A 25,637-nucleotide genomic window follows, 5' to 3' on the forward strand; every position below is an offset into this window, starting at 1 on the left:
AGGTCTGTGGTAATGATGAGCGTTGTAGTGAATAAATGCATTAGACGCAGTCCTTCCCCAAAAGTGGTTTAGAGTGTGATGAGAGACATAAGAAGTATAAACCAACATAAAATGATTTGCTGTAAAGAAAGGAGGGGTCATTGTTTTAGTTTCCTGGTTGCTAAAGCAAGCACCGTATGATGGGTTAGCGTAACCGCAGGAATTTATTGGCTCACAGTTTCAGAGATTAGATGGCGTGGTTCCTCCTGGGGTCAGGATCTTCTGGCTGGCCAGCAGTCTTTGGGGTTCTTTGACTTTTCCGTCACATGCAGTGCACATGGCAGCACCGTCTCCTTTCTCCTCGGGATCCGTGAGCTTCCGGCTCCTGGCTGCTGCCCGTGGCTTCTCTCGCATTGTGTGAATTTCCTTCCCTGTTAAAGGACTCCCATCATATGGAATAAGTCCCAGCCTGATTCAGGTAGACCACACCTTAACTGAAGTAACACCTTCAAGAGATCCTCCGTACAGTGGGTTCACACTCACAGGACCGGGGTGGGGCCTTGTGCTGGTTTGAAAGGAAGTATGCCCCCTAAGAAAAGCCATAGTTTTAATATAAATCCCATTTCATAAAGGTAGAATAATCTCTATTCAATACTGTATGTTTGAAACTGTAATGAGATTATCTCCCTGGATGATGTGATTTAGTCAAGTGTGGTTGTTAAACTGGATTAGGGGATGACATGTCTCCACCCATTTGAGTGGGTCTTGATTAGTTTTTGAAGTCCTATAAAAGAGGAGAATGAGAGACTCAGAGAGGGCAGAGAATGCTGCAGCACCACGAAGCAGAGAGTCCACCAGCCAGCGACCTTTGGAGATGAGGAAGGAAAATGCCTCCTGGGGAGCTTCATGAAACAGGAAGCCAGGAGAGAAAGCTAACAGATGACGCCGTATTCGCCATGTGCCCTTCCAGCTGAGAGAGAAGCCCTGACTGTGTTCGCCATGTGCCGTCTCACTTGAGAGAGAAACCCTGAACTTCATCGGCCTTCTTGAACCAAGGTATCTTTCCCTGGATGCCTTTGATTGGACATTTCTATAGACTTGTTGTAATTGGGACATTTTCTTGGCCTTAGAACTGTAAACTAGCAACTTATTAAATTCCCCTTTTAAAAAGCCATCCCATTTCTGGTATATCGCATTCTGGCAGCTAGCAAACTAGAACAGGCCTGAACTTGCCTTTTGTGGGGGGGCATTATTCAGTCCCCAGCAGGCCTTATACGTGTACTGCGGTGCATTTTGGAGATGTGTCCGTGGAATTTTCTGATGTAGAGTTTTATTCCTTGACCAGTTGACAACATCCTATGTTTCTAATATCAGGTATAACATGCTCTACCTGCTAGTCAATCCTCAGAACCTGTGAGGAGTCTTTTGTCCCCGGATCTCTGCTTTCCCGCCAGCCTTTCTAGCCCGTTGTTTACTAGGTTTCCTGGGCATGGTCTGGCTCTGATGACCACTGATGGTGTTCTTCCCTCTGCTGGCTTGACCAGTCTGGCCCCTGACCGCCCACCATCCCACCCACAGTTGTATCCTGGACACCGTCTGGTATATAGAAGATGTGCCAGTGTATCAGCTAATAAAAAAGAAAACGTTAAAACTATTAAAACCGCGAGCCCCAGGAGGAAAGAGACAAGTGAAGCCTAGAGACCAAACCTGCTGGCCTTTGACAGATGTATCAAAAGTTACTGATGCTGCAAGGAGAGAGAGATGGTTCTGTATTGGAGGTCGGGGAGAGAGCTTGGATTCCCACCATGAGGTTTTGCTTGATCTCACTGGGTCTCTTCATTCCATGCCATTTACTCTCCTTTATAGCATCCTCCTTTAGGACTCTGGTCCAGAACCGTCATCCCATTTACTGCAACGTTCTACTGTCAGATATTAGGCTAGTTGCCGAGGATAAAAAATCCACAAGAGACACTTCCTGTCTGCAAGGATCCTGTAATCCAGGAAATGAGATAAAAGCAAGAATATAGATACAGCAGTGTGAAATAAATGTCAGTTACTGAATTCTGGGCGAGTGCAAAAAAAGAGACATTGAATTAATTAATTCTCTAGTCCACATGATTCTTTCCTTTTATAATTTAAGTCAGTGTCTGAGGATGGGGGGTTGACTTGGGGCAGGGGAACTGGTGTTGCTAGGATAAAAGCAGCATATACCCTGGGTACAAACCTAATAAATGTTCCCTATGTGTTTTAAGTTACGTCAAGAGCAATACTCTTGTTTCTGAGGAAACCTAGAAATAGAGAAGAGAATGCACAAAGATGTCTCTTATATTAACTTTGGTTCTCGAAACATTTGTGTCTTCCTGGCAATAAATTACTCAGAACATCTGAGGCTACCCAGGGCTCAGAAGATGGAAAGGAACAGCCCGTCGTGCATGCTCAGAGCTCTGAGAAGGTGGAAACACAAACCTCTTCATTTGCTCTCCAGGTACAGCAATCAGCAGCCACCTGCACTGCCTCCTCCACTCCCACAGGGAATCTTTCTGCAGCAATCATGAAATAACGAGATTGTGTTAACCTGCCAGAACTTATACCCCTTACATTTTGATTTGACTATTTGACAGTAGTTTTACTAAAACAAATAAATAGAGCAATCCCCCTAAGAGACCAGTGGACTTATTTCAATTAGTCTATCACTGATAGAATGTATGACTATGAAGTTTTTTCTGCTTGTTCATGTATCCAATGAAAAGTTACCAAGAACCTATATAGGGCTCACATATGTTAGCCAGGTCCTGTGTTAGGGACCACAGATACCCAGTCCTCACAAAACCCACCATCTGCTGGTGAAGCAGATATTTTAACAAAATTACAATATGATATTCCACATATTATAAAAGAGCGTAAAAAGGTCAAGGACCATTGGAGTACAGAGAAGGTAGTATCTACGTACCTGGGAGAGGTAGGAAAAAGCTTCACCAAGCACATGATGGCATGAGCTGATAGGTATCTCAGGGGGATTAAGGTTTGTGTCATTGAGAGGAGGAGTTAACAAGGATATCCCTACCATCCTTGGAATGAATGATCCATATCAAAACCACGTTGTTAAAAGATGTAACTCATTTGGGAAATGGTAAGAAGTTCCCCTTGGCCAAAACACAGAGTGCAGGGGGAGAAGAGAGGAAGTGAGCCTGGCCAGGCAGGTGGAAGACTTGCTGTGCCAGCTACGGAGTGTGGCTGTCGGGAGCCACCCTGGTTTAGAGGGAAAACCCAGCTACAATTAGATATGCAGTAGGAAGGATAATTGAATGGAAGGTGGGGGGCTAGAGGACTAACAGATGAAGGGTAGGAGAACACACAGAGTCATGATAACTGAGCCCAGAGAGGAGGGAAGCAAGGACGATTTCTGGTTTTCTGGCTTGAACAGCAAGGTGTGATGTTAACTAAGGAGGGAACAGTGGAAGGCGGATGAATGCAAGAAAAGGTTGAAATCAAGAAAAGGGAGAAAATTGAGGATGTAGTAGAAGAGACCGTAGGTAATCCTGTAGAAATGAGGAAAGCTGGTGACTGAGAAAGGTAGCTGTGAGCTAATAAAGAGGGAGGGCACAGGTACAGGAGCTGCCATTTCAAAATGGCTAATCAACTTGAATCAAAGACTTTTACAACAAGGTAAGAGCCTACCTGGAAACAAAAAGAATGATTTGGCCTTACTTTGATGACCCAAGACAACATATACATCTTCTTCTGTTAAAAGAAGTCATTGATGGTTTATAAAAGATGCTTCGGCATGTTATTTTTAAAGCATCAATGCCTCAAGATTCTGCTTTTTTGTCCCTGAAGCCCGTTTGCAAGTAAAATGCCATAGTCTAAAACAGTTAGTATGTAAAGTTACATTCACATTTTATACTTTCAAAAATCCTGCTTCCAGATCTTTGTTAATTTGCTCCTCTCCTCTGTCTCTCAATGTCTCTTAAATGTATAGCTCTGTCTTGTCTTTTCCTTCCTTCTTTAAGAAGTCACCGGCATCATCCATTCTTCACAACCAACACGACAACCGGATCTTTGTTTTCCAGCTACTTACTTTGTATTTCAGCCCTTATTTTAACTTGCTTTATAGAAATTATTAGGATTAACTGCATCTATTACCATGCATTTCAGTCACCTTATATTAAAATGTTCCCTTTTTAGTGTTCACTTAAAATCTCTTTTGGACTCAGAATGTCAGAGATTGTTCCATGGCTCCAGAGTGCCACGCTTCTCCATCTGTGTCCTGTTCCAAGTCAACTTTACGATGCGTGCCTTGTCCAGGTCCCAGAAGAGGTGTGGTGGAAGAATCCTTTAAAAAGCCAAACCACTGACCTATCCTGAGGAAACTTGAATCATCTTATTGGCCCTCAAATAACCCTGATTCATTTTTCCATGAATCCCACAGGCCACAGTGGGTCCATGATGAGACCAGTGTCACAACCCAAGAGAATAGCACAGCGGGAGACCAGGATTCAAGAACTGGGGATAAGGGAGAAGAGGTGAACTTTGCCCAAGAATTTTAAAGCACACTTATTTCAAATTTATAGTATCTGACTCACATTCACAAAAGTTTGCCCATGCTCTTTCCTACAGTTTCTGTTTTTCCTTTTCTAATTCTGTTCATTCTGCCTAAAACACCACTCCCATTCCTCTCCTCCTGTGCTGAATTCTGTGCCCTCTTTCTTGCTACCCTTTTTATCACTGAGATCATTTTGTTTATGACTTTGTTGCTCTAAAGATTTATTGAATGCTCAGTTTTTCTGACATTCCATATTTAAGCTAATCCCCCCAGTTTTTAAGCATTCAATGATATAAAATTCCTGAGTTTTATACATAGTGCCAAGTATGCCTTATGCCTACTATGCTTTCTAACTTAAAAAAAACTGTACATTTCAAAAATAGTACATTTATGGCAGTTACTTAGAAGTAAAATAATAACTGGATTTAATGTGGAATAATAATATAAAATGGGCGAAAAAGAAATTGCAGCTGAAAAAGCACTACTTTATTTCTCCTTCTAACATCTGAGTGGTCTTTCCAGTTCCATTTATCCATTCAGTTGCCATTAATGTTGTGCAAACAGTTATTAAGCTCCTACTGCATGCCAGACCCTGTGCCAATAACTGGTGATACAAGATGACTAATAAATATCTATAACCTCCTGGCAGTGGGAAGAAAAGCATGCAAATAAAGATTTTAACCACATATTCTGATAGAGCATCTTTGCATCCAGAGGCCACAGACAGCACTCGACCCATAGTAAGGAGTTAGTAAATATGTGTCAAGAAGTCTGGGTCCCACTCTTCTTTCTGCTTCCAACCAGCCAGGTAGCTTCAGTCAAGCTGGACTACTTCTGCATACACTAATGTTGGAGCAGAAATGTATGTTTCCTTCACTCGGCAAGCGTTATTGAGTACCTAGCATGTACCAGGTGTGCTATATATTGAAATCCTAAAAATGAATAAAAGGATGTGCTATGTTAAGGACCTTTTAATCTAGTGGAAGAGAATAACACATAAATGATAATGTGTGATAAAGGCTATTATAAAGAAATGCACAGGATAAAACGAAGGTGTGGCTGAGGGGGAACTTATTTCAGCCCTGGTGATCTGAGAAATCTCCACAGAGAAGGTGACATGTCAGCTTTGAAGGGTTAAAGGATGACTGTCTTGATCCAGGGTACAGATACCGCTGTAAAAGGCATGATGCTGATACACCATGATCCCTCACCTGGAAAGCGTGAGGAAGGCCACATGATCCGCAGTGATCTCTTCCAGGACTACAGCACATTCAGATGGATTGGCTCCACCTGAATGCTTATATGAAATAATTGTGGCCATCAGGAAGCAGTTGGACATTTCCTTAATGTTTTTTGTTTTTTGTTTTGCATGCTGTATTGTAGGGTCACAGTTCATTCTTTTTCCATGTGAGTATCCCCTTATTGTAGCACCATTTGCTGAATTTTTGTTTGGTTGGTTTTTTTCTTTTGTTTGTTTGCTTGTTTGTTTGGAAAGTGCATGAATCAAACCTGGGTCTCCCACATGGCAGGCAAGAATTCTTACCACCGAACCACCCTTGCACCCCCTCCTTATGTTTTATACATTAAAAATCATTGAATTCTTTGGTTAATCTCTTTTATTTGTATTATTTGAAGCTGAAAAATTATTCCAAGTCCAATATTAAGATTATCTTTCAAGGAAAGGGAAAATAATATTGAACACCTCTAGTTCTCCCCATCCTTTCCCCAGTAGGAGCTAATATCTGGTTAAAATGAGCATTAATAGCCTAGAGAAACATGATGTTGTTAGTAAGGATGATATTTTCAATAAAATTCTCACCACAAATGAATGATTTTGGTAAAATTTAATTTTTTCATACTTGTGCTAGATATGATTTGCTCATCTAATTAAAGTCTACCTAATGATTGTACTAAATTCGCAGTATTTTAATGTGTCTTTTCATTTCTATATTAAGAACAAAGAAGAGCTAAGATACAGGGAGAAACAGTACGTACAGTGCTTACAGTTTTGATTATAAGAATCTATGGAGAAATTTCTTGACACCTGATCTTTCCCCAGCCCAAGTAATCTGTGCTAGAAATCACAAAAGAGACAATACAATAGTATAGGTCAGTTTGGAGCTTTTTAATTGGAATTTGTATTGCCTGCTTCTGTATAAAACAAAGGCTTAGACTGTATCTGCCATATGGTGAGTTTTTGATCATTGTTTGCTAAGTTTATTTAAAATGAGATAAATCATTTATCACAGGTGTTAAGTGAACACTTGCAGATACCAAACGGACTGAAAGCAAAAGTGCCATGAGTATAAGCACACCAGTCTTGGGAGGATAATTCTGAAATATTCTCAGAAACTTCATTTATACTTAGTATCTATTTTGGCTGTACTTCTTATTCCTGTGTGGATTTGCTACCTTCTAAAGATTATTCAGCTTATTAAGAGTAGGTGCTTGTCTTCATACAGTTGTGAAAGACAAGGGAAAATAAGGATCAGAGGAAAGGAAATGACCTGTTCTCAACTCATGTTTTTTTTTGTTTTTTTCCCCTCTTGGCTTTTTGTGAACACAACATTCATAGAACCGATACTAATAATTTCTGCATGTTTTCTTGACACATTAATCCTCTGAAGTAAGGAGGACACTAACTGCCAGAACAGGAGCACGTTATGTGGATATCAACAGAGGTTAACAAGGGTATTTTATTTGTTTCACAAAGGGATCTGAAATTTCTGTTTTACAATGAGTAGACAAAATAAAAGAAAGATAATGAATATACACATACTTGAAGACTGAGATTGCACCGATGTAAAGAAATTGAGTGATGAGAAGTTTGTACTCTGTGATGGTGGTTTTCTGAAAGCAGCTGAATTTTCCACTAGGAGCATTAATATGAAATATTCAGTTTTGTACATGAAAAATGCCAATAATTTTGTTTCTTTTTACTAACAAGGGAATAATTAAGAAAGAGAAGCCAGTTTTAATTGTTGTATCCAAAAGGGATTTTCCAGTTGATAACATAATGCCTAAGCCCTGAGATGAGCGCTCCATGTGGCATTTTTTTTTAAATTTATGTTCCTTTCAGTAATGGAATAGAATCTGTTTCCCTCCATCTATTTCATTAGAATTTTTGAAACACCTGTCACCTATCATCATCAGCTTATACATATTTCAAGTTTTTCCGGTGAACAAATGTAAAAACACAGGGTCCATATGTCCACATGTCTTGGAGGGGAGACTCCACGTTTTGGATTACCTGCCTGGCCTCCTTTCCCCATTTACTGTTTGGAGTGTGTCTCCTTCTGTCAATCTAATTACTGCTCTCAGAAACGGCAGTTCTCAGCTCACTGTATGACATTCGCTGCCTTGTGAAAACATCCCAGAAGCCTCTGCAGTCAATTGATGTACCCCAAAAGTGTCACTCTGCCATAGAAAGCTGACTTCAGTGTGTGGCCTTACTCAAGAATTACAGAGGTCTCTGAAGGAAGAGTCTCTTCGATACATAGCAGGAGAAGCTGATGGTTTCAGTACATCTCTTGCCTTATCTTGACATACAGAATAAATCTTTTCAAGACATAATCAGGCAGCTGAGAGACACTTATGATATATATAACCCAGACTTCTCGCCCCTGCAAAAGAATAATGATTTAAGTGCCTACATTACCTGACCACTGGCACTTGTAAAATATCAGAGACACTTTCAAAGGCCACAGAGGTTTGGATTTTGCTAGAAAAAGGCCAGAAGGAATAGCACTTATTTATCCACTTCGAAGTCCCTTTTGTTTATATCAGCTATTCATTACTGTGATAAGGACAGACTTGGCTGAATCTAACAATAATTCCTTTGTCATCATTAAACAGTTGTAGATGTTGAATAGAATAAAGAGAAAATTGTTCTCAAAGTTCCACATATCACACGCTGGTGTTCAAGTTTGTGCCACGGCTTCCATTTTCAGAGTTTCATAATTCGACCACAATCATTTGTTCTTGGCAGAAATGTGTTATACAAGCTCTCAGCTGAGGATAATATTTTGGAAAAATTTTTTTCCTATGTTCTGGTTATGTGACTGTGGAAATTTGGAACGCAGTGTTAATTTCCTCTTGGGTTTTGTGTTTTTGTATCTCGAAATGCTCCCTTTTTAAATAACACCATTTTTAACTTGAAGTAATAATATTTTAATGTATTTCTGAACTGTAGGGCTCGTTCATTGCTAGACCGCTGGTGATGTCCATTGCAAGGTAAATAGGAAGAAGTGTTTATGGGGAGAGAATGAGTGCTGGTCTTTGCTTTTTCTTCATCGTGGACATCTGACTTCGTGCCGCCTGCTTTGTTTACTTAATGGTTGATCTGATTCTTCCGGTACAAAGTGAACTGTTGATCTAATTGATTTTTAGTACATAAACCAATGAGTATTTAATTTACCATTATCGCTGTGACTAAAATTTGACATCTAAATATCAATATTTTAGCCATTTTCTTCCACACTTAAAATACTCTCATAGCATTTTCTTAAGTGTTTATTTTATTTCAGGGTTCAGCCTACTACTGTAGTTGGATGTGAGTGGGAAAAATCTAACCCATGCCCCTCGTGTCCCAGGTGTGGGAAAGCACAGACAGGGCAAAGGCTGGCCCCACCTTGCCCTCAGGCAGGAAGAGAATACACGCTGTATGATGCTTGTCCATATTGGTTTGAAACGTGGCATAGAGTTTCCCTAAAATCTCTAAGGGAGACTTGTGAGAGATAATGAGTTAATATCGGTGGAGATCTCTCAATAAAGTGTAATTGATGTTTGAATTTTTATAAACCAAATGCATTATCTATCCCCGAAAGCTCTGTAAGAATATTTAGCACTCATGCATGTGCCAGATGGGTTGTAATGACAGTTGATAGGGCCTCTTCTAACCCTTGCGTTCTGTTGTCAAAAATCTGCACATCAAAACAACCATAATTTTTTCAATAAGATTTATTGGATAAAAGATTTGGACGTACATTGAAAAATCGACCGTATAGGTAAGACTACACATTAACGTTACGTAAGATAAGACTTGAAATTAAAGAATGCTTAATTCTTTAAGCATTTAAACAAATTGAGAATGAAGTTAGCATGCCTTATAGAAATGTAGACAGACCATTTTTGAACGATCAGATAGTATTTTTTTGAGATGTTTCTTTTCACAATTGAATTCTTATGAAAAATTCGTGGTGTGTGGCGTTGTGATGTAAGACACTCAGAGATTATTCTTAAAAACTCAAGGACATGCAGAGAACAAAGCAGAAGCTTGTCATAGTACAACACGTCATTATCACGCAGTGAAGGCTCTTGTGCTTGAGATAATGCCAACAAAAGCCCTTAAAAATACAGGAAATCAAGTTAGTAAAGAAAAAGGTTATCTTACTATATTGTGACATTCTTTGTAATATTTTATTATAGGAACCATCTAGTGTGACTTCTTCTGGGGCAAAGTGATGGTTGTCGATCCATAATGTGAGCACAGGTGGTCCCCCCAATTGTAAATTCCCAGGATTGTAAATGTATATTTTATCATCTTGTGTCAAAATATTCATTTTAATATTCAAACATTTTACCACATAATAAGCTGTAACCATATGTTTATTTGTTGTATTTATACCACTATAACATTAATAAATATTTACAGAGCCGCGGTACATCATAGATGTATTAGAAATGGTAGCTCTCCTAGATTTTAAATGGTAATCGTCGGTGCCTCAGAAACTAATTTTAAATGTTACATTTGTTACACATTGATAAGAGCCAAGGAGCTCACATTTTTAAGACTGACACCCCCTTTCAAACTCATGTTGTTTTATTTATTTTCCCCAATTGCATGAATTAAAGATGGAGTGTTATCTCAGCTTTGGATTCCTTAGCTTGATGTCGCAGCTTTTGCTTTATTTGTATGTGAATTCTGTCTTTAATAAAGATGAGCTCTGCCGAACTTTCCATTAATGAGAGGCACTTTGGTTCTCATCTCTTTATAAAGGATTTTTGGTAGTACCACGAAAATTGCACAAGTGTTGCTAGCTTCTTCATAATTAACTTGGCAAACTGATTAATCAGAAGCTTTGTGATCTCTAAACATAACATTGTCTCTGTAAATCAGATTGTCTACAGCTAAGCTGACAACCGTCAGTTTAAAAAAAAAGAAAGAAAAGAAAAGAAAAACTCCAGGCCTCCGATTCATACTTTTCTGACTGTTACAGTGTCACGTTAGTATTTATCCTCCTGTGACAGCTGAGGCTAGCCCAGGCCCACATTCAGGAGACAGCAGGTTCAAGATAAGGTACCAGCTTCTCACTTTGATGTGTCAGGAGACAGTCTCCGGGCGATTCCGAACTCATCTGAGCCCACGAGGGACTTTTGCTAGTTTGGTAGTTATTGACTTGGGTTTCTTGGGCTCCCCTACTCAGCTCATGAGTTTGAAGCCCAAGCTCAGCTGTTTTGATTTTTCTTTCAGCCCATGTTTAGGCAGAGAGCTTCTCAGTATTATAAACTTCAGCACAGATTTTCACACATCCCATATAACTACAACCGCACTGAACAAAAACCAGTTCTCCAGATGAGTGCAGTGTCTGATCGTTCTCGTCGCACGTGGCGAGAAACTCGCCGGGTTCTCTTCTCCTCCCTTAGCTGTCAAGAACACGTCGGAAGCGGTGGCAGGGCACCCGAATGCCAGCCATTATGTTTGGTTCAAATCGGAGATCTGTTTTCAACATTTTCTGCTTTTGTCGCGATCACAGATTCCGAAACCATTGTGTAACATCCTGACTTCGAATCTTTCTGTGAGAAGATAAGATGTTGCAATTTATAACTGTGTGTTCTACTGTAATTGTCTCCCTCTAGGTATTTGAAGCACATAGGAGGTCCCTGTCACAAAACTTCAGCTCTCTGTTTATTGGCTGAATTTAATAGTTGCAAAGGGAATATTTTCCCTTTTTTGTTTTTGTAATCTAGTAATGAGTGCCCTGTTGAGATGACTCATGGTTTCTCTGTGTAGTTTCTTTTCCCCGATGTGATGTAGCACATGTAATGACCTGATCCTGGACAACTTGAACTTCTGTAACATTCCTGCATGTCTCTTACAGCCTTTGTCTGGGTCTGAACTTTCCAAATTATGTATTTCAGACTTTGAGAAAGAAGGGCCTTAATGGTTGTGACAGTCCAGACCCCGATGCAGACGACTCAGTAGGTCACAGCCCTGAGTCTGAGGACAAGTACAGGAAAATTAACGAAGATATTGATCTAATGATCAGCAGGCAAAGATTGTGTGTAAGTACTGAGAGCACCCTTCATTTTTTTTACTCTTGGTATTTCTCTGAACCTGGCAGGCATTGAACAAGAAAGAAAACAAAGGCTGTGAAAGCCCCGATCCTGACTCCTCTTATGCACTCACCCCACGCACTGAAGAAAAATACAAAAAAATTAATGAAGAATTTGATAATATGATCAAGAGTCATAAAATTCCTGTAAGTACCCAAGGTAGATGGCTGGTCTGCTGATAACTGCTGCAGTAACATACCTTAACCCTTTCAGTGATGGCTTTCTCTAGAACCCTTTGAAAGTCAACCAGATCAAGTAGCCATCTCATCCCATAGGGAGTCCATTTAGAGCGCAGTCCCCAAGTGATGCTTCAATTATGTAATCTCAAAGAGTTGTCACCCTGAAGTTCATTCTGAGGTAGGGAAGATACAGGAGGAAGACAGTTTATAGACACACCCTGAACTTACACAATCTTTTAAACCCGCAGTGCACAAAAATGAAATACATTTGTAACACTAGAATCTCCTTCTGAACAGATTTAAGAATTCACTGTTAAAAAAAAAAACTGCTTTGTGCTGAGACTAGATACTCAATAAAACAGAAACTCTCATGTAAACTGACAGTCATCACCAAAAATTGAAGCTGTTTTCTGAATAAAACTTCAGCCCCTCTCTCCATACATGAAATTTAGCAACAGCACTGAAGGGTTAAAGCTAATGCTCGCTGCAGGGAAACAGACTGCATGAAAACCTAATGGTAAGATTTCAACATGTTTGTGTGCTGGGGTGATTTTTTTAAAGCTTTATCAGAATATTCGCTTCGCCTACACCAACATTTTCCATGCTTTAACATTTGGCTAAATTTTGTCTTAACCAAGTCAAAAAAAAAAACAAAAAAAGAAACTTCTAACATTCAATCATATGCCTTGCCAGATATTTAAGAGAAATAACTCTGCATGTATAATTTTTGTTTGCCCATATATACAGGGAAAAAATACATACCCTTTATGATATTCTGTCATCAATCAAAAGATGTTAATTTTGTGGCATAAAGTGATAAAACTCAAGGCTCACATGATTTACTAGAAACTAGTATAAGCATCTGAGCCCTAATTATATATATAAGCTCCTTAGGAGATAATGAATTCCCTTCTCAAAAAAGTGCATTTTTTATAAGTTAGAAAAACAACCTAACCCTGATGATTGAAAGAGACTCTGAAGTGAAAATATGCGCCAGCAGTTACAAGTGCAGGTATTTGGGAACGAAGACTGTAGACCAAATCCACAACTGAATTCACAAAATAAATTGCTGTTTTACACACAGTAGATGCATAGTCGACCTGTATTGAATCAAATTGAGCATTCTAACATGTATTTATAAAATGTATGCACGTTAAACTTTCTATCCTCGTAAGTATATGTCTGCTTCTTTTGTTAAATGAAATGATGTCAGCAGTACAGCCTTTGTTGAATCTGAATTATTAATGCACCATATCTTGAAGGAGAGCCAAGTGCTGTGAATTCTTAAAGGTTTCATAAAATCAAGTACCAAATACAACATATTCACAGTGGACACTTCATCAAATGTAGTATTTCCTGTCATGAGCAACAATGCAAAACTTGTTATCCTCAGAATTCTTAAACGATGAAATATCCATTGGCATTTTATCTTACCCCAAAGTGAAAAAGAAACAACTCCTTTGGGTCAATTTTTAGTTCTTATAGTCTGAGTTTCTGTTGATTTATAGTAAACTAGTTTGGATCTGTGAATGCAAGATGTACACAGAGGTTTGTGAATGCAAGATTTTTGGGTGAAGCCCTTTAAAGGCCTCAGATAGAAGGAATTCCCTGAACAGTTAGTAAAAGGGCAGATATATGCAATTCCTCCAACCGCTCGCAGATGGCAGCAATCCTAAATGTGAGTGGAGCTTTAACCCCCAAAGGTCTGGAAGGATGCCCATATTTGCACATTAGATCATTTTTTCCATGCCTTATGGGAAAGAGATGTGATGCGTACCTGGATTCCCTCACAGGATTTCACCCTGTCATGCAAAGAGTTCAAAATCAAGACACATGATTTCTTAAGAGGTGTAACAGTGTGTGGCAAGGGATGCAAAGCCACATGAGAGTTTACGAGCATGCTATGAGAAGGAGCCCCGCAGCCCCTGGCTGTGCCACAGTCTTCATTTTCAGTCGCCTGGATGAAAAGCCCAGTTTTTGCACATCGCTTTCAGTGGCTGGAAGTACATTTTGTCAAAAGTTTCCACAGCTGCTAAAACATTTCCAGCACAGCAAGGACACTCTGCCCTTTGTGTGTTGAGGAGTCTCCACCTCTCTTAAAACATTACAAGACTGTTTTTTCTATTTCAAAGACCCTGTTTAAAGAGTTTCCCTTTTAAAAGAAAATTTAATACTGCAATCACCTGTTTGTATAACATAATTTATGCCATATTCCTCAATTACATGAAATAACTCATAGATGACTTGAAATCTGGTCGACCAGCATTTCCTCACGGAGAGTTTGCCACAGTTCATGTTGAGCTTCACAGCAAGAAAAAACAGCTCCGTTTGAGGAACCAGGGATTAGGAAATGGATTGAGAGAAGGGGAGGGGCAGATGCAAGATTGGTGGAGAGTCAAGGAGAAGGAAGTGGACAGAAGCCATATGTGTATATATATACGTGTGTGTGTGTGTGTGTGTGTGTGTGTGTGTATATATAATACACTTCATAATAACAGACTGTGAAGAGAAAGAAGTAATGCTGTAACTAAGATCAAGAGAGGAATTAAAATGAAAGGACTTGAGATTATTTATATGCAAAGGACGGATGCTAAAGAAAGGAAAAGATCAGAAATAGAGGTGCAGTGAAGATGGAAGAAAGCTCAAGGGTGGGAAAGAGGAGGGAATCTGAACCGGAGGGATGGAGTTGAAGCTGGACCCAAGTAGTTCGGGTGGAAAGTGGGTAGGGTGAAGTTGAGTTGGTGACCTCTAATGACCTCTTCTATTTTTTATTTAATGCAGTTTCTCTAGATATTGAGGTGGGAGAGGGGGCGGTTGCTTGGAAGAGAATTTGAAAATGAGAAAGGTTTGGACGTTGTAAAGGGTTGGAGATGTAAAAAGAATAGGCAAGCACGTGCCAGAGAGTTGTCAGGCAGCCTTGAAGAAATTCAGGTCTCAGAAATCGATAATGACACTCATCGTCAGTTTTTTGCTTTTTTTTTTTCCCCCTCTCTCTTCTAGTGCTTAGTAGCCTGGTAAAGGTTCATCAAAATCCAACACTGTCATTAGTGGCAAAAAAATGAAATAAAATAAGGAACCAGTTCAGTCGTTTGCATTAAATAAAGGAAGGTCCAGTAACAAAAAATATTTTATTAGAAACATTTTATTGGACTTTTTCCTTGTGATATGTATGGAATAATAATGGCTTTGGATGGTTCAGATATCTTTCTAACCATGATGACTCACTTCTGTAACCATGATCACGTTGTGCAGAGATAGAAACTAAAAGCTTTTTAGCTATCACACTTGTATCTCTTAAGCCAGCACCAGCTTCATGAGGGTACAGCCCATGCAGTTGTACAGGAACCTGCTCTCAGAGTGCCTCAGCTTGGTGGAATGCCCTGCTGTAACCATTTTGGAATTCGTAATTATTTTTTTTAGTAACGGGCCTTGCATTTTCATTTTATACTGGGCCCAGCAAATTATATAGCCAGTCCTGCTTACAGCATCTTATTTAATCACCTCAAATTCCCTCTTCCTTCCTGTCTTGAATGTTCCAAAGATTGAGACCCTGGCCCTGAGACCTTTTCAAGTTTGGAGTTTTTAACTACTTCCTGGCTTTTGTTTTTTAGTCAAAATAACTTTTCAAGTTTAAGTTCTTTACTTATGTAAAGTCAAGATGAAAAAGAGTAACATAGATTTATTATTAAAATTCATACAGTATTATGGTCCCTTCAGGTTCCCCAAAATGTTTAGAGCTGATTGTTCTCTTAGTGGATGCAACACCTTCATTTCTCAGATAAGGAGACGAAGGTTGAAGAAGATTAAATCACGTGCCTGATTAAATTGCAGTGTATTACACAAACTGCTGCTGAGGTTTCTGATATAAAGGCTGGTGTTCTTTCTGATTTCCTGAGATGTGTTCTTAGTGTGGCCATTTTTTAAACCTATAATTTGTTTTCAAAATTATTGTGGTTCATTCATGATACAGATAAAGAAACAAAACAAGAGACAGAAATAATGCAAATATTTGCATACTTTATGAGTTCCATATTTCCAGTGTATACTCAGATATCAAAATTATATCTGGATGCCGTTTAGCCAACCACAGCTGAGTTTTATAATAATCATCATCAAATCGCTTGCAGGCCAGAATGCTGAAAACTGAATAGTTCTTGGGAGTGATCGTCCAAGGAAAGGAAGAGAAGTGAGGTGACTTTCACTGAACTAGTCGTTGAGAGGGTTTGGAATCATTACATAATTACTGATAATTCTCTTTATTTTGGACATGCATAGAATCACCCAGAAATAAATCATGGATTTTGCTCCCAAAATGAGATGCAATCAACATTAAGGTAGAAGTGGTTTTGTAGGTGATCTTAGGTAAAATAGTCAAACATTTGTAAATAGTAGTACTGAATACAAATTAAAGCATCTGTACCAAAAACTAGCTTTAAAAAACCAACGCTGAGTAAGTATGGAAGAGGTGAGTCTGTGCTTTATTTTCTCCTAAGAATTGAGTCAAACCCGGGTGGTTAAACTCCCCTCCAGTGTGGACACTCATCCACGTTTCAGGAGAACCATTCAGTTCATTATGTGGTCCACTAATATTCAGCCCTTATTCTTACTTGACAATACAATTTCTGTGTTATTTTACTTCTATCCAAAAACGTATACTTTGTGGTGCAGTGATTTAGTAGCAAAAGCAACAGACTCAGCCAATTACCAGCTAAATGACCTTGGACCACTTACTTAACCACACTGATGTAAAATGGGAAGAATTGTATCTTCCATTCCAACATCCCATATGGAAGGGATGTTGACGGGGTAAAATCATATTATGTATGTAAATTATAGAGCTCAGTGCCTGCTCAGTAAATAATACGTAGTAAACGGTTACATTTTTGTATTCTTACAGAGACTTCTTTAAGAAGAATATTCAATTTGTCTAATACAAAGTATAGATTTACATTATCTTATAGCAAAAGAGCCCTATCACTTTGATTAAAAGGGGGCCTTATATGACCAATATAATTGACTTTATAACAGAGGGGGCTCTTTTATACCAAGCATCAGGAGATGGCTTTCTAAAGTAAAATGAGATCTTTAAATTGTACTAAAAATGTACTTGCTATTGAACATGAAAAAACCATACTATATATTATAACTTAAAAACCAAAAAGGGTTTTAGATATAACATAAAATTAAATAGAAAAGAAGTTATATGTGCATGTATCCGTTCAAAAGTCAAGACATTGAGGTCTAACCCATATTTAGATACCGATAAAGAAAATACACTCCAGCAATGGTTCTCACCCAAGGCCCCTTCTCATAACATATGTTTTTAAATGCCTGCTTTACTATCCTGAAAAAAGCATCATAGAAAATATAACCTACCTATTTTAATATTTATTTAAAATCAAAATGATGCCCTAACTATCATAAAGAGATTAAAAAAGAAAGCAATGTATAGGAAAATAGCATAGACTTCAATATGTACACTTGGACACAACTATTCTAGAAAACATATGTACCATAGACAGAATCACTGAACATAAGAGCTACAGGCACAATCAGAGGCCTTCACTGATTCATTCAGTAGCCATCTACTGAGCACCAACTGTATGCTATACCAGGCACTGAACAAAATGCTTGGAATACATCAGTGACAAGAACAAAAATTCTTGTTTCCAAGGAGGTTACATGCTAATGATCAGAGGCAATAAATAAATATAAAAGCAAAATAAAAGCACAATCAGTATATTATATCATGTGTTAGAATGTGATCAGTGTTATGAATAAAAGGAAAAAGAAGAGCCAGGGAAAGGAGATGGGAAGGACAAATTGTAGGATTAAATATGCTTCCTTGAAAAGTCATATTTTGAGCAGGGACTCCAAGGAGGTGATGAAGTTAGCCATAGAAATGAGGTAGAAATAAGGGAGGGAGAGGATAGCAAGAAATTAGAGTGTAGAGATTAGTGAAAGCTGAAGCACAAAGGGCTGTTGTAAAAGCGTGGGCTTTTATTCCGCCTGAGTTTGGAGAGGAGTGACATCATCTGCTTTGTGCTTTTAAAGCATCATTCCGACTTCTGGGTTGTGAGTAAACAGGAAGGCAAGGATAGAAGCAGGTAAATCTGTTAGGTGGCAACTGCAATAATCCAGGCAAGAAATGAGGGTACTCAAACCAGGGTGAGAGGTGGGCTAGAGTCTTGATGTATTTGGAAGTTAAGCCAATTGCGTGTTTTGATGGACGGATGGATGGGGGTTGGGAGAGAGAGGAGAATGAGGGATGACTCCAAAGATTGTAGTCTGTACAGCTGAAAGGATTGAACTGTCGTCACCTTGAGATGGGGAAAGATACGGATTAAGCTAGTTTAGAGTGAAAGATCTGCAGTTGAATATTGGATATATGTTAGTTTTGGGATGTCTGTTAGGCCTCCAAATAGAAATATTGTGTGTTATTTAGATATTCAAGTCTGGAATCAGAAAAGAGACCTGAGCCAGATGGAGATAGAAAGGATTAGGCACTTTTACCTAAGAGCAGGGAAAAGAGGCAGGAACAGAAGTTGAGCAGACATTGAGGAGGGAAGAAAAGTGCAGGACCTTGGAAGGGAAGAAAGTTTATCAACTCAGGAGTGATTAGCTGTGTCCAAGTTGTAGACTGAGAACTTATCCTTGGATTTAGCAAACTGGAGATTATTAGTGACTCTGGCAAGAGCAGTTCCTGTAAAGTGGTGTGGGAAAAACTTTATTGGCATAGATTGAGAGAAAACACTGTTCTATATTTACAACTCAAGTCAAAAGAGCAGAATTTCCATTAGTGGCATGATTTTCCAAGCTGGTGAACGATTCCTAATGACGTTCCATACAGAACAAAGTAGTTGATTCCTTCGTTCTACACAGTAATTGCATCTCTGGAAATTTCAGAGTATCCAGTATTTGAAAGTTGGATAGAATGAGAGATAGTTCTTTACTGTGCAGAGCTGTCCCACATATCATAAGTAATAGGGCATATCTGGCCCCCCCACCCAGTAAAATGCCATTAACATCCCCCAGCCATTGTGACCCCCAAAATTAGTCCCACAAAATTTCCAATATGTCCCCTAAAGAGACAGCCCCACCCTGTGGAGCACCGCTGTTGCAGACGCAGAGTTACTGTCTAGCTCAGGGTCCTTGTGGAAACAGCTGGCATGGTCAAAACGGTCACTGGAGAGAGTTTAGTAAAAGGACTGTCTACAAATGGGCAGGAAGAGAACCATGAAGGAGAAGTGAAGCACATTAGGGCTTGATTCCCAAAACTGCTGCTACTCAAGGCCTGAAGGAGCTAGGGGAGGGAAAAGTTACCAGATCAATGTCGGGAGGACAGAGCAACCCAAACAGAGTTGTGACCTTCACTAGGGAATGCAGCCTCTGCCATCCTGCGGCCCGGCAGGGAGGGGCTACAATAAACAAAACACCCGTGGCCTCTCTCTCCGCCTGCTGAACCTCGACTAGAGCCTTAATTAGCCAGGCTGCAGCCAGAGGGCAAGGACAGCCTGGCTATGCAGCTGGGAGAGTGAAGAGTGGATCTGTACAGCCGAATGGAGGATACCCAGCACAGTTACTTTACTTTGGTTCCTTAGGTGTGTTAGAATAATTCTTATTTGTCCTTCTGATGAAGGAATTAATATTTGATTCCCTCTGTAGCCATTTATTCTGCAACATACAGTAATAATTTTTTGTTTAAAGCGGCTCTGGAAATTTGCAGAAATATTCATTCTTTGATGTCTTATCAGACATTCCTATTCCATGACGTCATTGTGTCTATCCCAAAATTATTTTTATTACTTTGCTTACAACAGATAAAGCGTAGTAAAAAATGACTATAGTAATATATCTCTTGAATAGTTTTCTTTCCTTATAAAACATATAAGGACATATTAAAGGAAAGAGTAATGAAACACTTGGTCTTGGCAATATTAACATGTCCAGATCATGGAAGAAAAGTAGGAAAAAAACAGAGAATAAGGGAGCATAACTTGCATCATGATCATCACCAGGATAAACGTAGCACTATGGTAGAGCAAGATGTGTGGTGCAGGCCAGCCCCATCAGCTTGTGGCAGAAAGTTGGTGTTAGGGCTGCGGAAAGAAAAAATGGTTAAACAGGTGACGTTGAGCCACATACACATATATGCATTTAAACTTGCGCAGTGGCTTATTTGAGAACCCCTAACAGATTGCTCTATATAAACCCTATTTCTGATATATTAACTACATACACATAATTATATGTATATATACACACACACACATTTCATATTGAGAATGCTGTGTACTCTGACACTCTGAGTTCTCTAACAATATATTCAAATGGTATCTTCATTTGTAATGTGAAAAAAGGAAGACGGGACAAGTGTGATTATGTTAATGAAAGCAGAAAAATAAACCTGATTTTGCTTAAATTGCCAATATAATACCAAAAAAATCAGTAGTTGAGACCTGAATTGCTCCAATTAGACATCCGCACAGTTTCCTTTCAGTATATATTTGCTAACTTGCTCTCATTTTGAGATAAAGGTCTTACATGTCAGTGGCAGTACATCCCCAAATGTGAAGACGCACATATATTCTGAACTATAATTTTAAAATGTGATACATGCTGTGTTGAATTCTGTATCTTAAAATGTCTATTATCTTTAGAGTTTCTTTCAAAGGACAGGCTTTAAAAATAATAATTAAGGTATATGTGCTATTCACGTGCCTGGAGATGATTTTATATCATTAAACTTATGCATAAATATGCTTCAATAAGCAATTAAGCTGAAGCCTCCGGTTGGCATTTTAATCCTCCTTTTTCTCCATGAAGTTATCACAGTCATGTACCTTTGATCTTGCAGTCATTTCTGGCACCAGATTTTAGATATCACAAATGAACAATTATTACCTGATAGAATGGAAGTCAGACAATGGAGTCTAATGAAATGGGGCTTTGTTTTAAACAAAAGTGAAACATTTTCTAATAGCTGCTGAGGAAGTGTTCTAAGCACATTAAAGAAATGCATTTACGATCTGAACACCTTGAGAGCTCTTGTTAGTGGTCTTCTAGACGCCAAGCCGTTTGGAATTTGAGAGTTTTCTTGAAAGAGTACCAGCTGTCTGTGCCTGAGGACTTCTGGTGCAATTCTTTTCTTTAATGCGCGTTGCTCTCTGCTCCCGCAGGCTGTTCCGCCTCCTAACTTTGAGATGCCGGTGTCCATCCCAGTGTCCAGCCACAGCAGCCTGGTCTACAGCAACCCCGTCAGCTCACTGGGAAACCCCAACCTTCTGCCACTGGCCCACCCTTCTCTGCAGAGGAACAGTATGTCTCCTGGCGTAACACATCGACCTCCAAGTGCAGGCAACACAGGTATGTCCTGATAAGAAATGATGCTAAAGCATTGCAAGGAGCTACTTTGGGCGAAAGCCAAGACGATTTTACCTACAAAATGTCAGCTTTCTCTTCACTTCCTACATTACCTAACATCCTCCCTGCTATGTCTTCTATATAATAAAGCCTTAAACCCTTGTAGTGTATCTTTCAAAATCTTTCAGACTCTGCACCTTTCAGCCTGTCTGTCACCAGCCCACCTAAGGTGCTGTATTTTAACCACATACTTTCTCAAACAGGACGTCAGATATCCCGCCTCCAGGCTTTTGCTTAATACTCCTTCCCTGCCTTTAATTCCATCTTCCCTCTTCCCCCTACCAAGATATCACCTCTTCTATGAAAACTTCCCCTATAGTCTTGCTTCTTACCATTTGATAGCATTTAACTCATTCATTACTTTGTTCACTTTATTGTTATTTATTTATTTATACGGTAACTTGTCCCAGAATTAAGGCGCAAGGAAAAAATGCCACAGAATAATGATTGATAAACGTAAAATAAGCACAGTAAACTTGGGTCAGAGATGAAGTTAAAAGCTCAGCGAGCACGTGCACACCGCCACGAATTTAGTTCTGCATTTTTAGGAAGACCCTTCTGTTAGTTTTCAGTGTCCCAGAGAACAGAAATCATTGCTTGGGAGAGGCTCACCCCTTCTCAGTATTCAGATCAAGCAAAAACACATTGTGAGATGCTTTATTGAGAAAGTGTCTATTTCCCCCACTGGACTTATTTTTTTTGAAGGGGAGAACGTTGTCCCTGTTGATTTTCCAGGCTCACGATTGGAACTAAGTGAATATATATTGAATATAACTAAACGATTCCTTCATGTTTCCAAAAGAAGCTCCAAAAATCATAGTACTTATAAATCACCTACATCAAACTATTAGTTATTTGCATTTTATTTTTAAGAAAGCACTCCATAGCAAGTGTTTTTTATTTCATAGCAAGTTTTTTTTAATGTATCTTAGACACATAACTGTATCTAAAGCACTTCATTCATGGATGAATTATTCTGCCTAAATATCTGCCTTATAGTTGAAACTAAACATATAATGCTTTTAATACAAACATTTTATTTGGAAAATGCTGTCAGAATTAGCTGAATAAAAAATCTGGATCAATCTTGAATCTGGGGGATGTTTAATAAGAAATACATTGTGCAATTCTTCTAACCTCTGAAAATAGCTATATGTATGGCTTTCAGGTCATACTCAAATTTAGTTGAATTTTACGTTTGATGAACCAATGCTCATTTTTTAAATCTGATACTTTACTTTCAAAATGTTCTTTGATTGGGAACAATAAGCGTTTTCTTCAAAAAATAATGAACATAATCTTCTAAATACAAAACAAGAACCAACTAATAACTATGGTTTGACTTGGATGAAATTGGAAAATAATTTAGATGATATTCTCACTACTATTCTTTTTGCTAAATCTTTTCTCTTAAAAACCAACAGTCATTATTTTATTGAAACATCCTCTCATAAATAAACATTGCCAAATATTAATGCACTTTCTTAAGTTAACAGTGAATAAGCATGCATTTCTAAATTTGTGGCCAGTGAAAACTTGTTCTGTTGTGTCTGTCAGTGAAATTTAGGTAGTAAATAAGCTTTTTAACTGGGGATTGATTCATGAAATGACCAAAATTCTGGACAATTACCATTCCACAAAAATTAACTTGTAAAATATATTTACAAAAATCTAAACATCAGATGTATTGTTATCTAAGTGTAAGGTAGATCTTACTCTTTTTTTACTTTCTGTGAGACATTCTCTTAAGAAAAACTGAATTTGGAAATAATAAAAATGCAAAGGTCATTCAAAGACTGGATTTTTAAAATATAATCTTTCTTAGAAAAAAGGAGTCTGCAAAATGTCAGTGATGGACTGTATGTATTTTTAATGTTTGAACACAGCACATCACAGTAAAATAAATGTCAGCCATTACATCTGGCTTAGGTAAACTTGTGTGACTCTTAGGGGAGGACAAAATACTGAGGTTGCTAAAGGGAAAGTATTTTGTTTAATGGGCCTCTCGCCTTTCTCCCTTTGATTTTTCTCTTTAATCCACAGGTGGTCTGATGGGCGGAGACCTCACGTCCGGTGCAGGCACCAGCGCAGGTAAGCAGAGGCTTCATTTCAGTTCTGCAGTATCAGTATTCAGAGTTCTTCTGTTGGACGGTTTGCAGAAAGTAAGTCTTTTTGAACAAAGTTGAGAAGTCTGTGAGAGGTATAGAAAAATGTCCCCAACAATTTCTAAAGCACTTTTCTGAAGCAAGAGTGATTAAATAGCAACTTAGAATTCTGAATTTCCAGAGATTATTTATTGACCACAGCTTTCCTTAATAAAACTTCAACTAGCCGGGCGGGCCACGGTAGCTTAGCAGGTAAGAATGCTCGCTTGCCATGCCAGAGGACCCGGGTTCGATTCCCGGCGCCTGCCCATGTAAAAAAAAAAAAAAAAAACAAAAACTTCAACTAGCTAAAGTAATCAGAGAATTGAGGGTTCCATTAGATTAACTTAATCCACATACCACCCCTGCTCACAAGAGTACTTTAGTAATCAGTGCATATTAAGTGTGAGTCACTTTCCATCCAACATACTAAACCCATGTACATTTCTACAGGAGAGTACAAAAGAAGAAAAGGAAGTAAGATACTTATAGCCATTCAAAAATACTGTTAATAAAACAAAACTGGATCAAAATGGGCTCTTAGAGACTCTATGAATGTGATGTTTCCAAAAAGGAGCCCCTTAAGTATATTTTAGTTATTAATAATGTCTTTCACTGTGGCTAATTGTCTCATGGTCACCCTTTTCCAGGGTTCCATATTAATCATAATGTTTCTATTATTGAGATATTGATGTCATTTTTAATTCAGAGGCAAGGCACTACGATACTTTTAAATGCCAACTACAGTTCACTATTGCCATAAGAAGTAACCATGGTAATTTTTGCACCTGGAACATGCTATGCATTTAAAATAGAGGCAGCAGGCGTGAATGACACAGTTATGTTTGAAATGTCAAAAAAAATAAGTTTATTGAAATACACATGGACAGCCTAATTAAAATATTTTGCCAGGTTTGAATGAAATACCCTACTAAATATAAGAAAGTGAAGAATATTGGCATACAAAATGTTTTTATAAATATATACATTTGGAAGCTATGTTTATCACCTCTGAGATGGCTTTTCACTAATTCTTCATTATTATCTGAAGAATGAAGAAAATATGTTAGAATTACACATCCCCGAGAAATAGAATGAATGGCACTTCCTTTTTTAACATCTTTTTGAAAATTAGGTAGAATCAAATTGAGTAAACGCAAAGTATTATTTTGTCAGACACAGAAATCAAATATTCATTTTACCCCTTAAAAGATACTTTGAAAAGAAAATACTTTGTAATATGTAGCCTCGAAATTACTGAGCCAAATCAAAGCCAAACTAATGTTCCTTGGAGTCATATCTCTGCCAAACACTGTTGTTCGAGTGGTGGGGACTAAGAATTGGTTTGTCACAAATATCAAGACATAATAGAAGAAAAATAGTTGAGTCATTTTGATGTTTTATCCAATATCTCTTTGCACCAGTTGTTTGCTATTGTGGGAACAGCCCGTAATGGTGATGAAAGTTATTAGACAAAAAACGGGTAACCCCTCTTTTACGGAAATCGCCTCCTCTTACTGCTTACTAACAAGGAAGCTTTAGAATCCTATATTGAAAATAGAAAGTGTTTGGTTGTTCAATGATGCGGCCGTCAATTGCCTGATAGTCTGCCAAGTTTAATGGCCTTCCTGGGACAGAGAAGACGGTCTTAAAAGAATAAAAGTTAGCCACATACAAACCTACAGCATCATAGAATTATTTGAAAACTTTAAGATCTTAGCTAATCCATCCTCCTACCTCAGGACCACTGTCACTGGGATGAGAATCTTCTCCTTCAAAAGTAGAAGGAAAAAAAAAATAGAGACTCAGGTGCTCCACACTGATGACAATAAATTTCCTATCTTGATTGTATCTCGAAGCATCAAGCATATAACTTTCATAGTTTCTATATAATGTGAAACAGAGCTTACCCACTTTTTTAAAAATAGAGGATGAAACCCTTTCTAACTGTGTTCCATCAAGCACCTGTTATAAATGCCAGTTAGCCTTGGACTTAGTTAGCTGTCATGTCCTGCTCACAAGCTGAGCCGTCCC

General features: G+C 38.5%; 1 protein-coding gene across 16 annotated transcripts in view; it reads left to right on the forward strand.

Moving 5' to 3' along the window:
• MEF2C (myocyte enhancer factor 2C) overlaps positions 1-25,637 on the forward strand; it is a 165,393-nt gene that overhangs the window by 112,212 nt on the left and 27,544 nt on the right. For 11 of the 16 annotated variants that reach the window (XM_077139174.1, XM_077139173.1, XM_077139175.1 and 8 more), the window contains 3 exons: positions 11,663-11,806; positions 21,216-21,402; positions 23,503-23,550. In XM_077139174.1, the coding sequence (XP_076995289.1) occupies positions 11,663-11,806; positions 21,216-21,402; positions 23,503-23,550 (379 nt within the window). Of the gene's footprint in view, positions 1-11,662; positions 11,807-11,865; positions 12,004-21,215; positions 21,403-23,502; positions 23,551-25,637 lie in introns of all 16 variants that reach the window. The other 5 variants (XM_077139181.1, XM_077139183.1, XM_077139184.1 and 2 more) reach the window with 3 other exon arrangements.

Source organism: Tamandua tetradactyla, chromosome 21 (assembly GCF_023851605.1).
Source record: "Tamandua tetradactyla isolate mTamTet1 chromosome 21, mTamTet1.pri, whole genome shotgun sequence".
Taxonomy (NCBI): domain Eukaryota; kingdom Metazoa; phylum Chordata; class Mammalia; order Pilosa; family Myrmecophagidae; genus Tamandua; species Tamandua tetradactyla.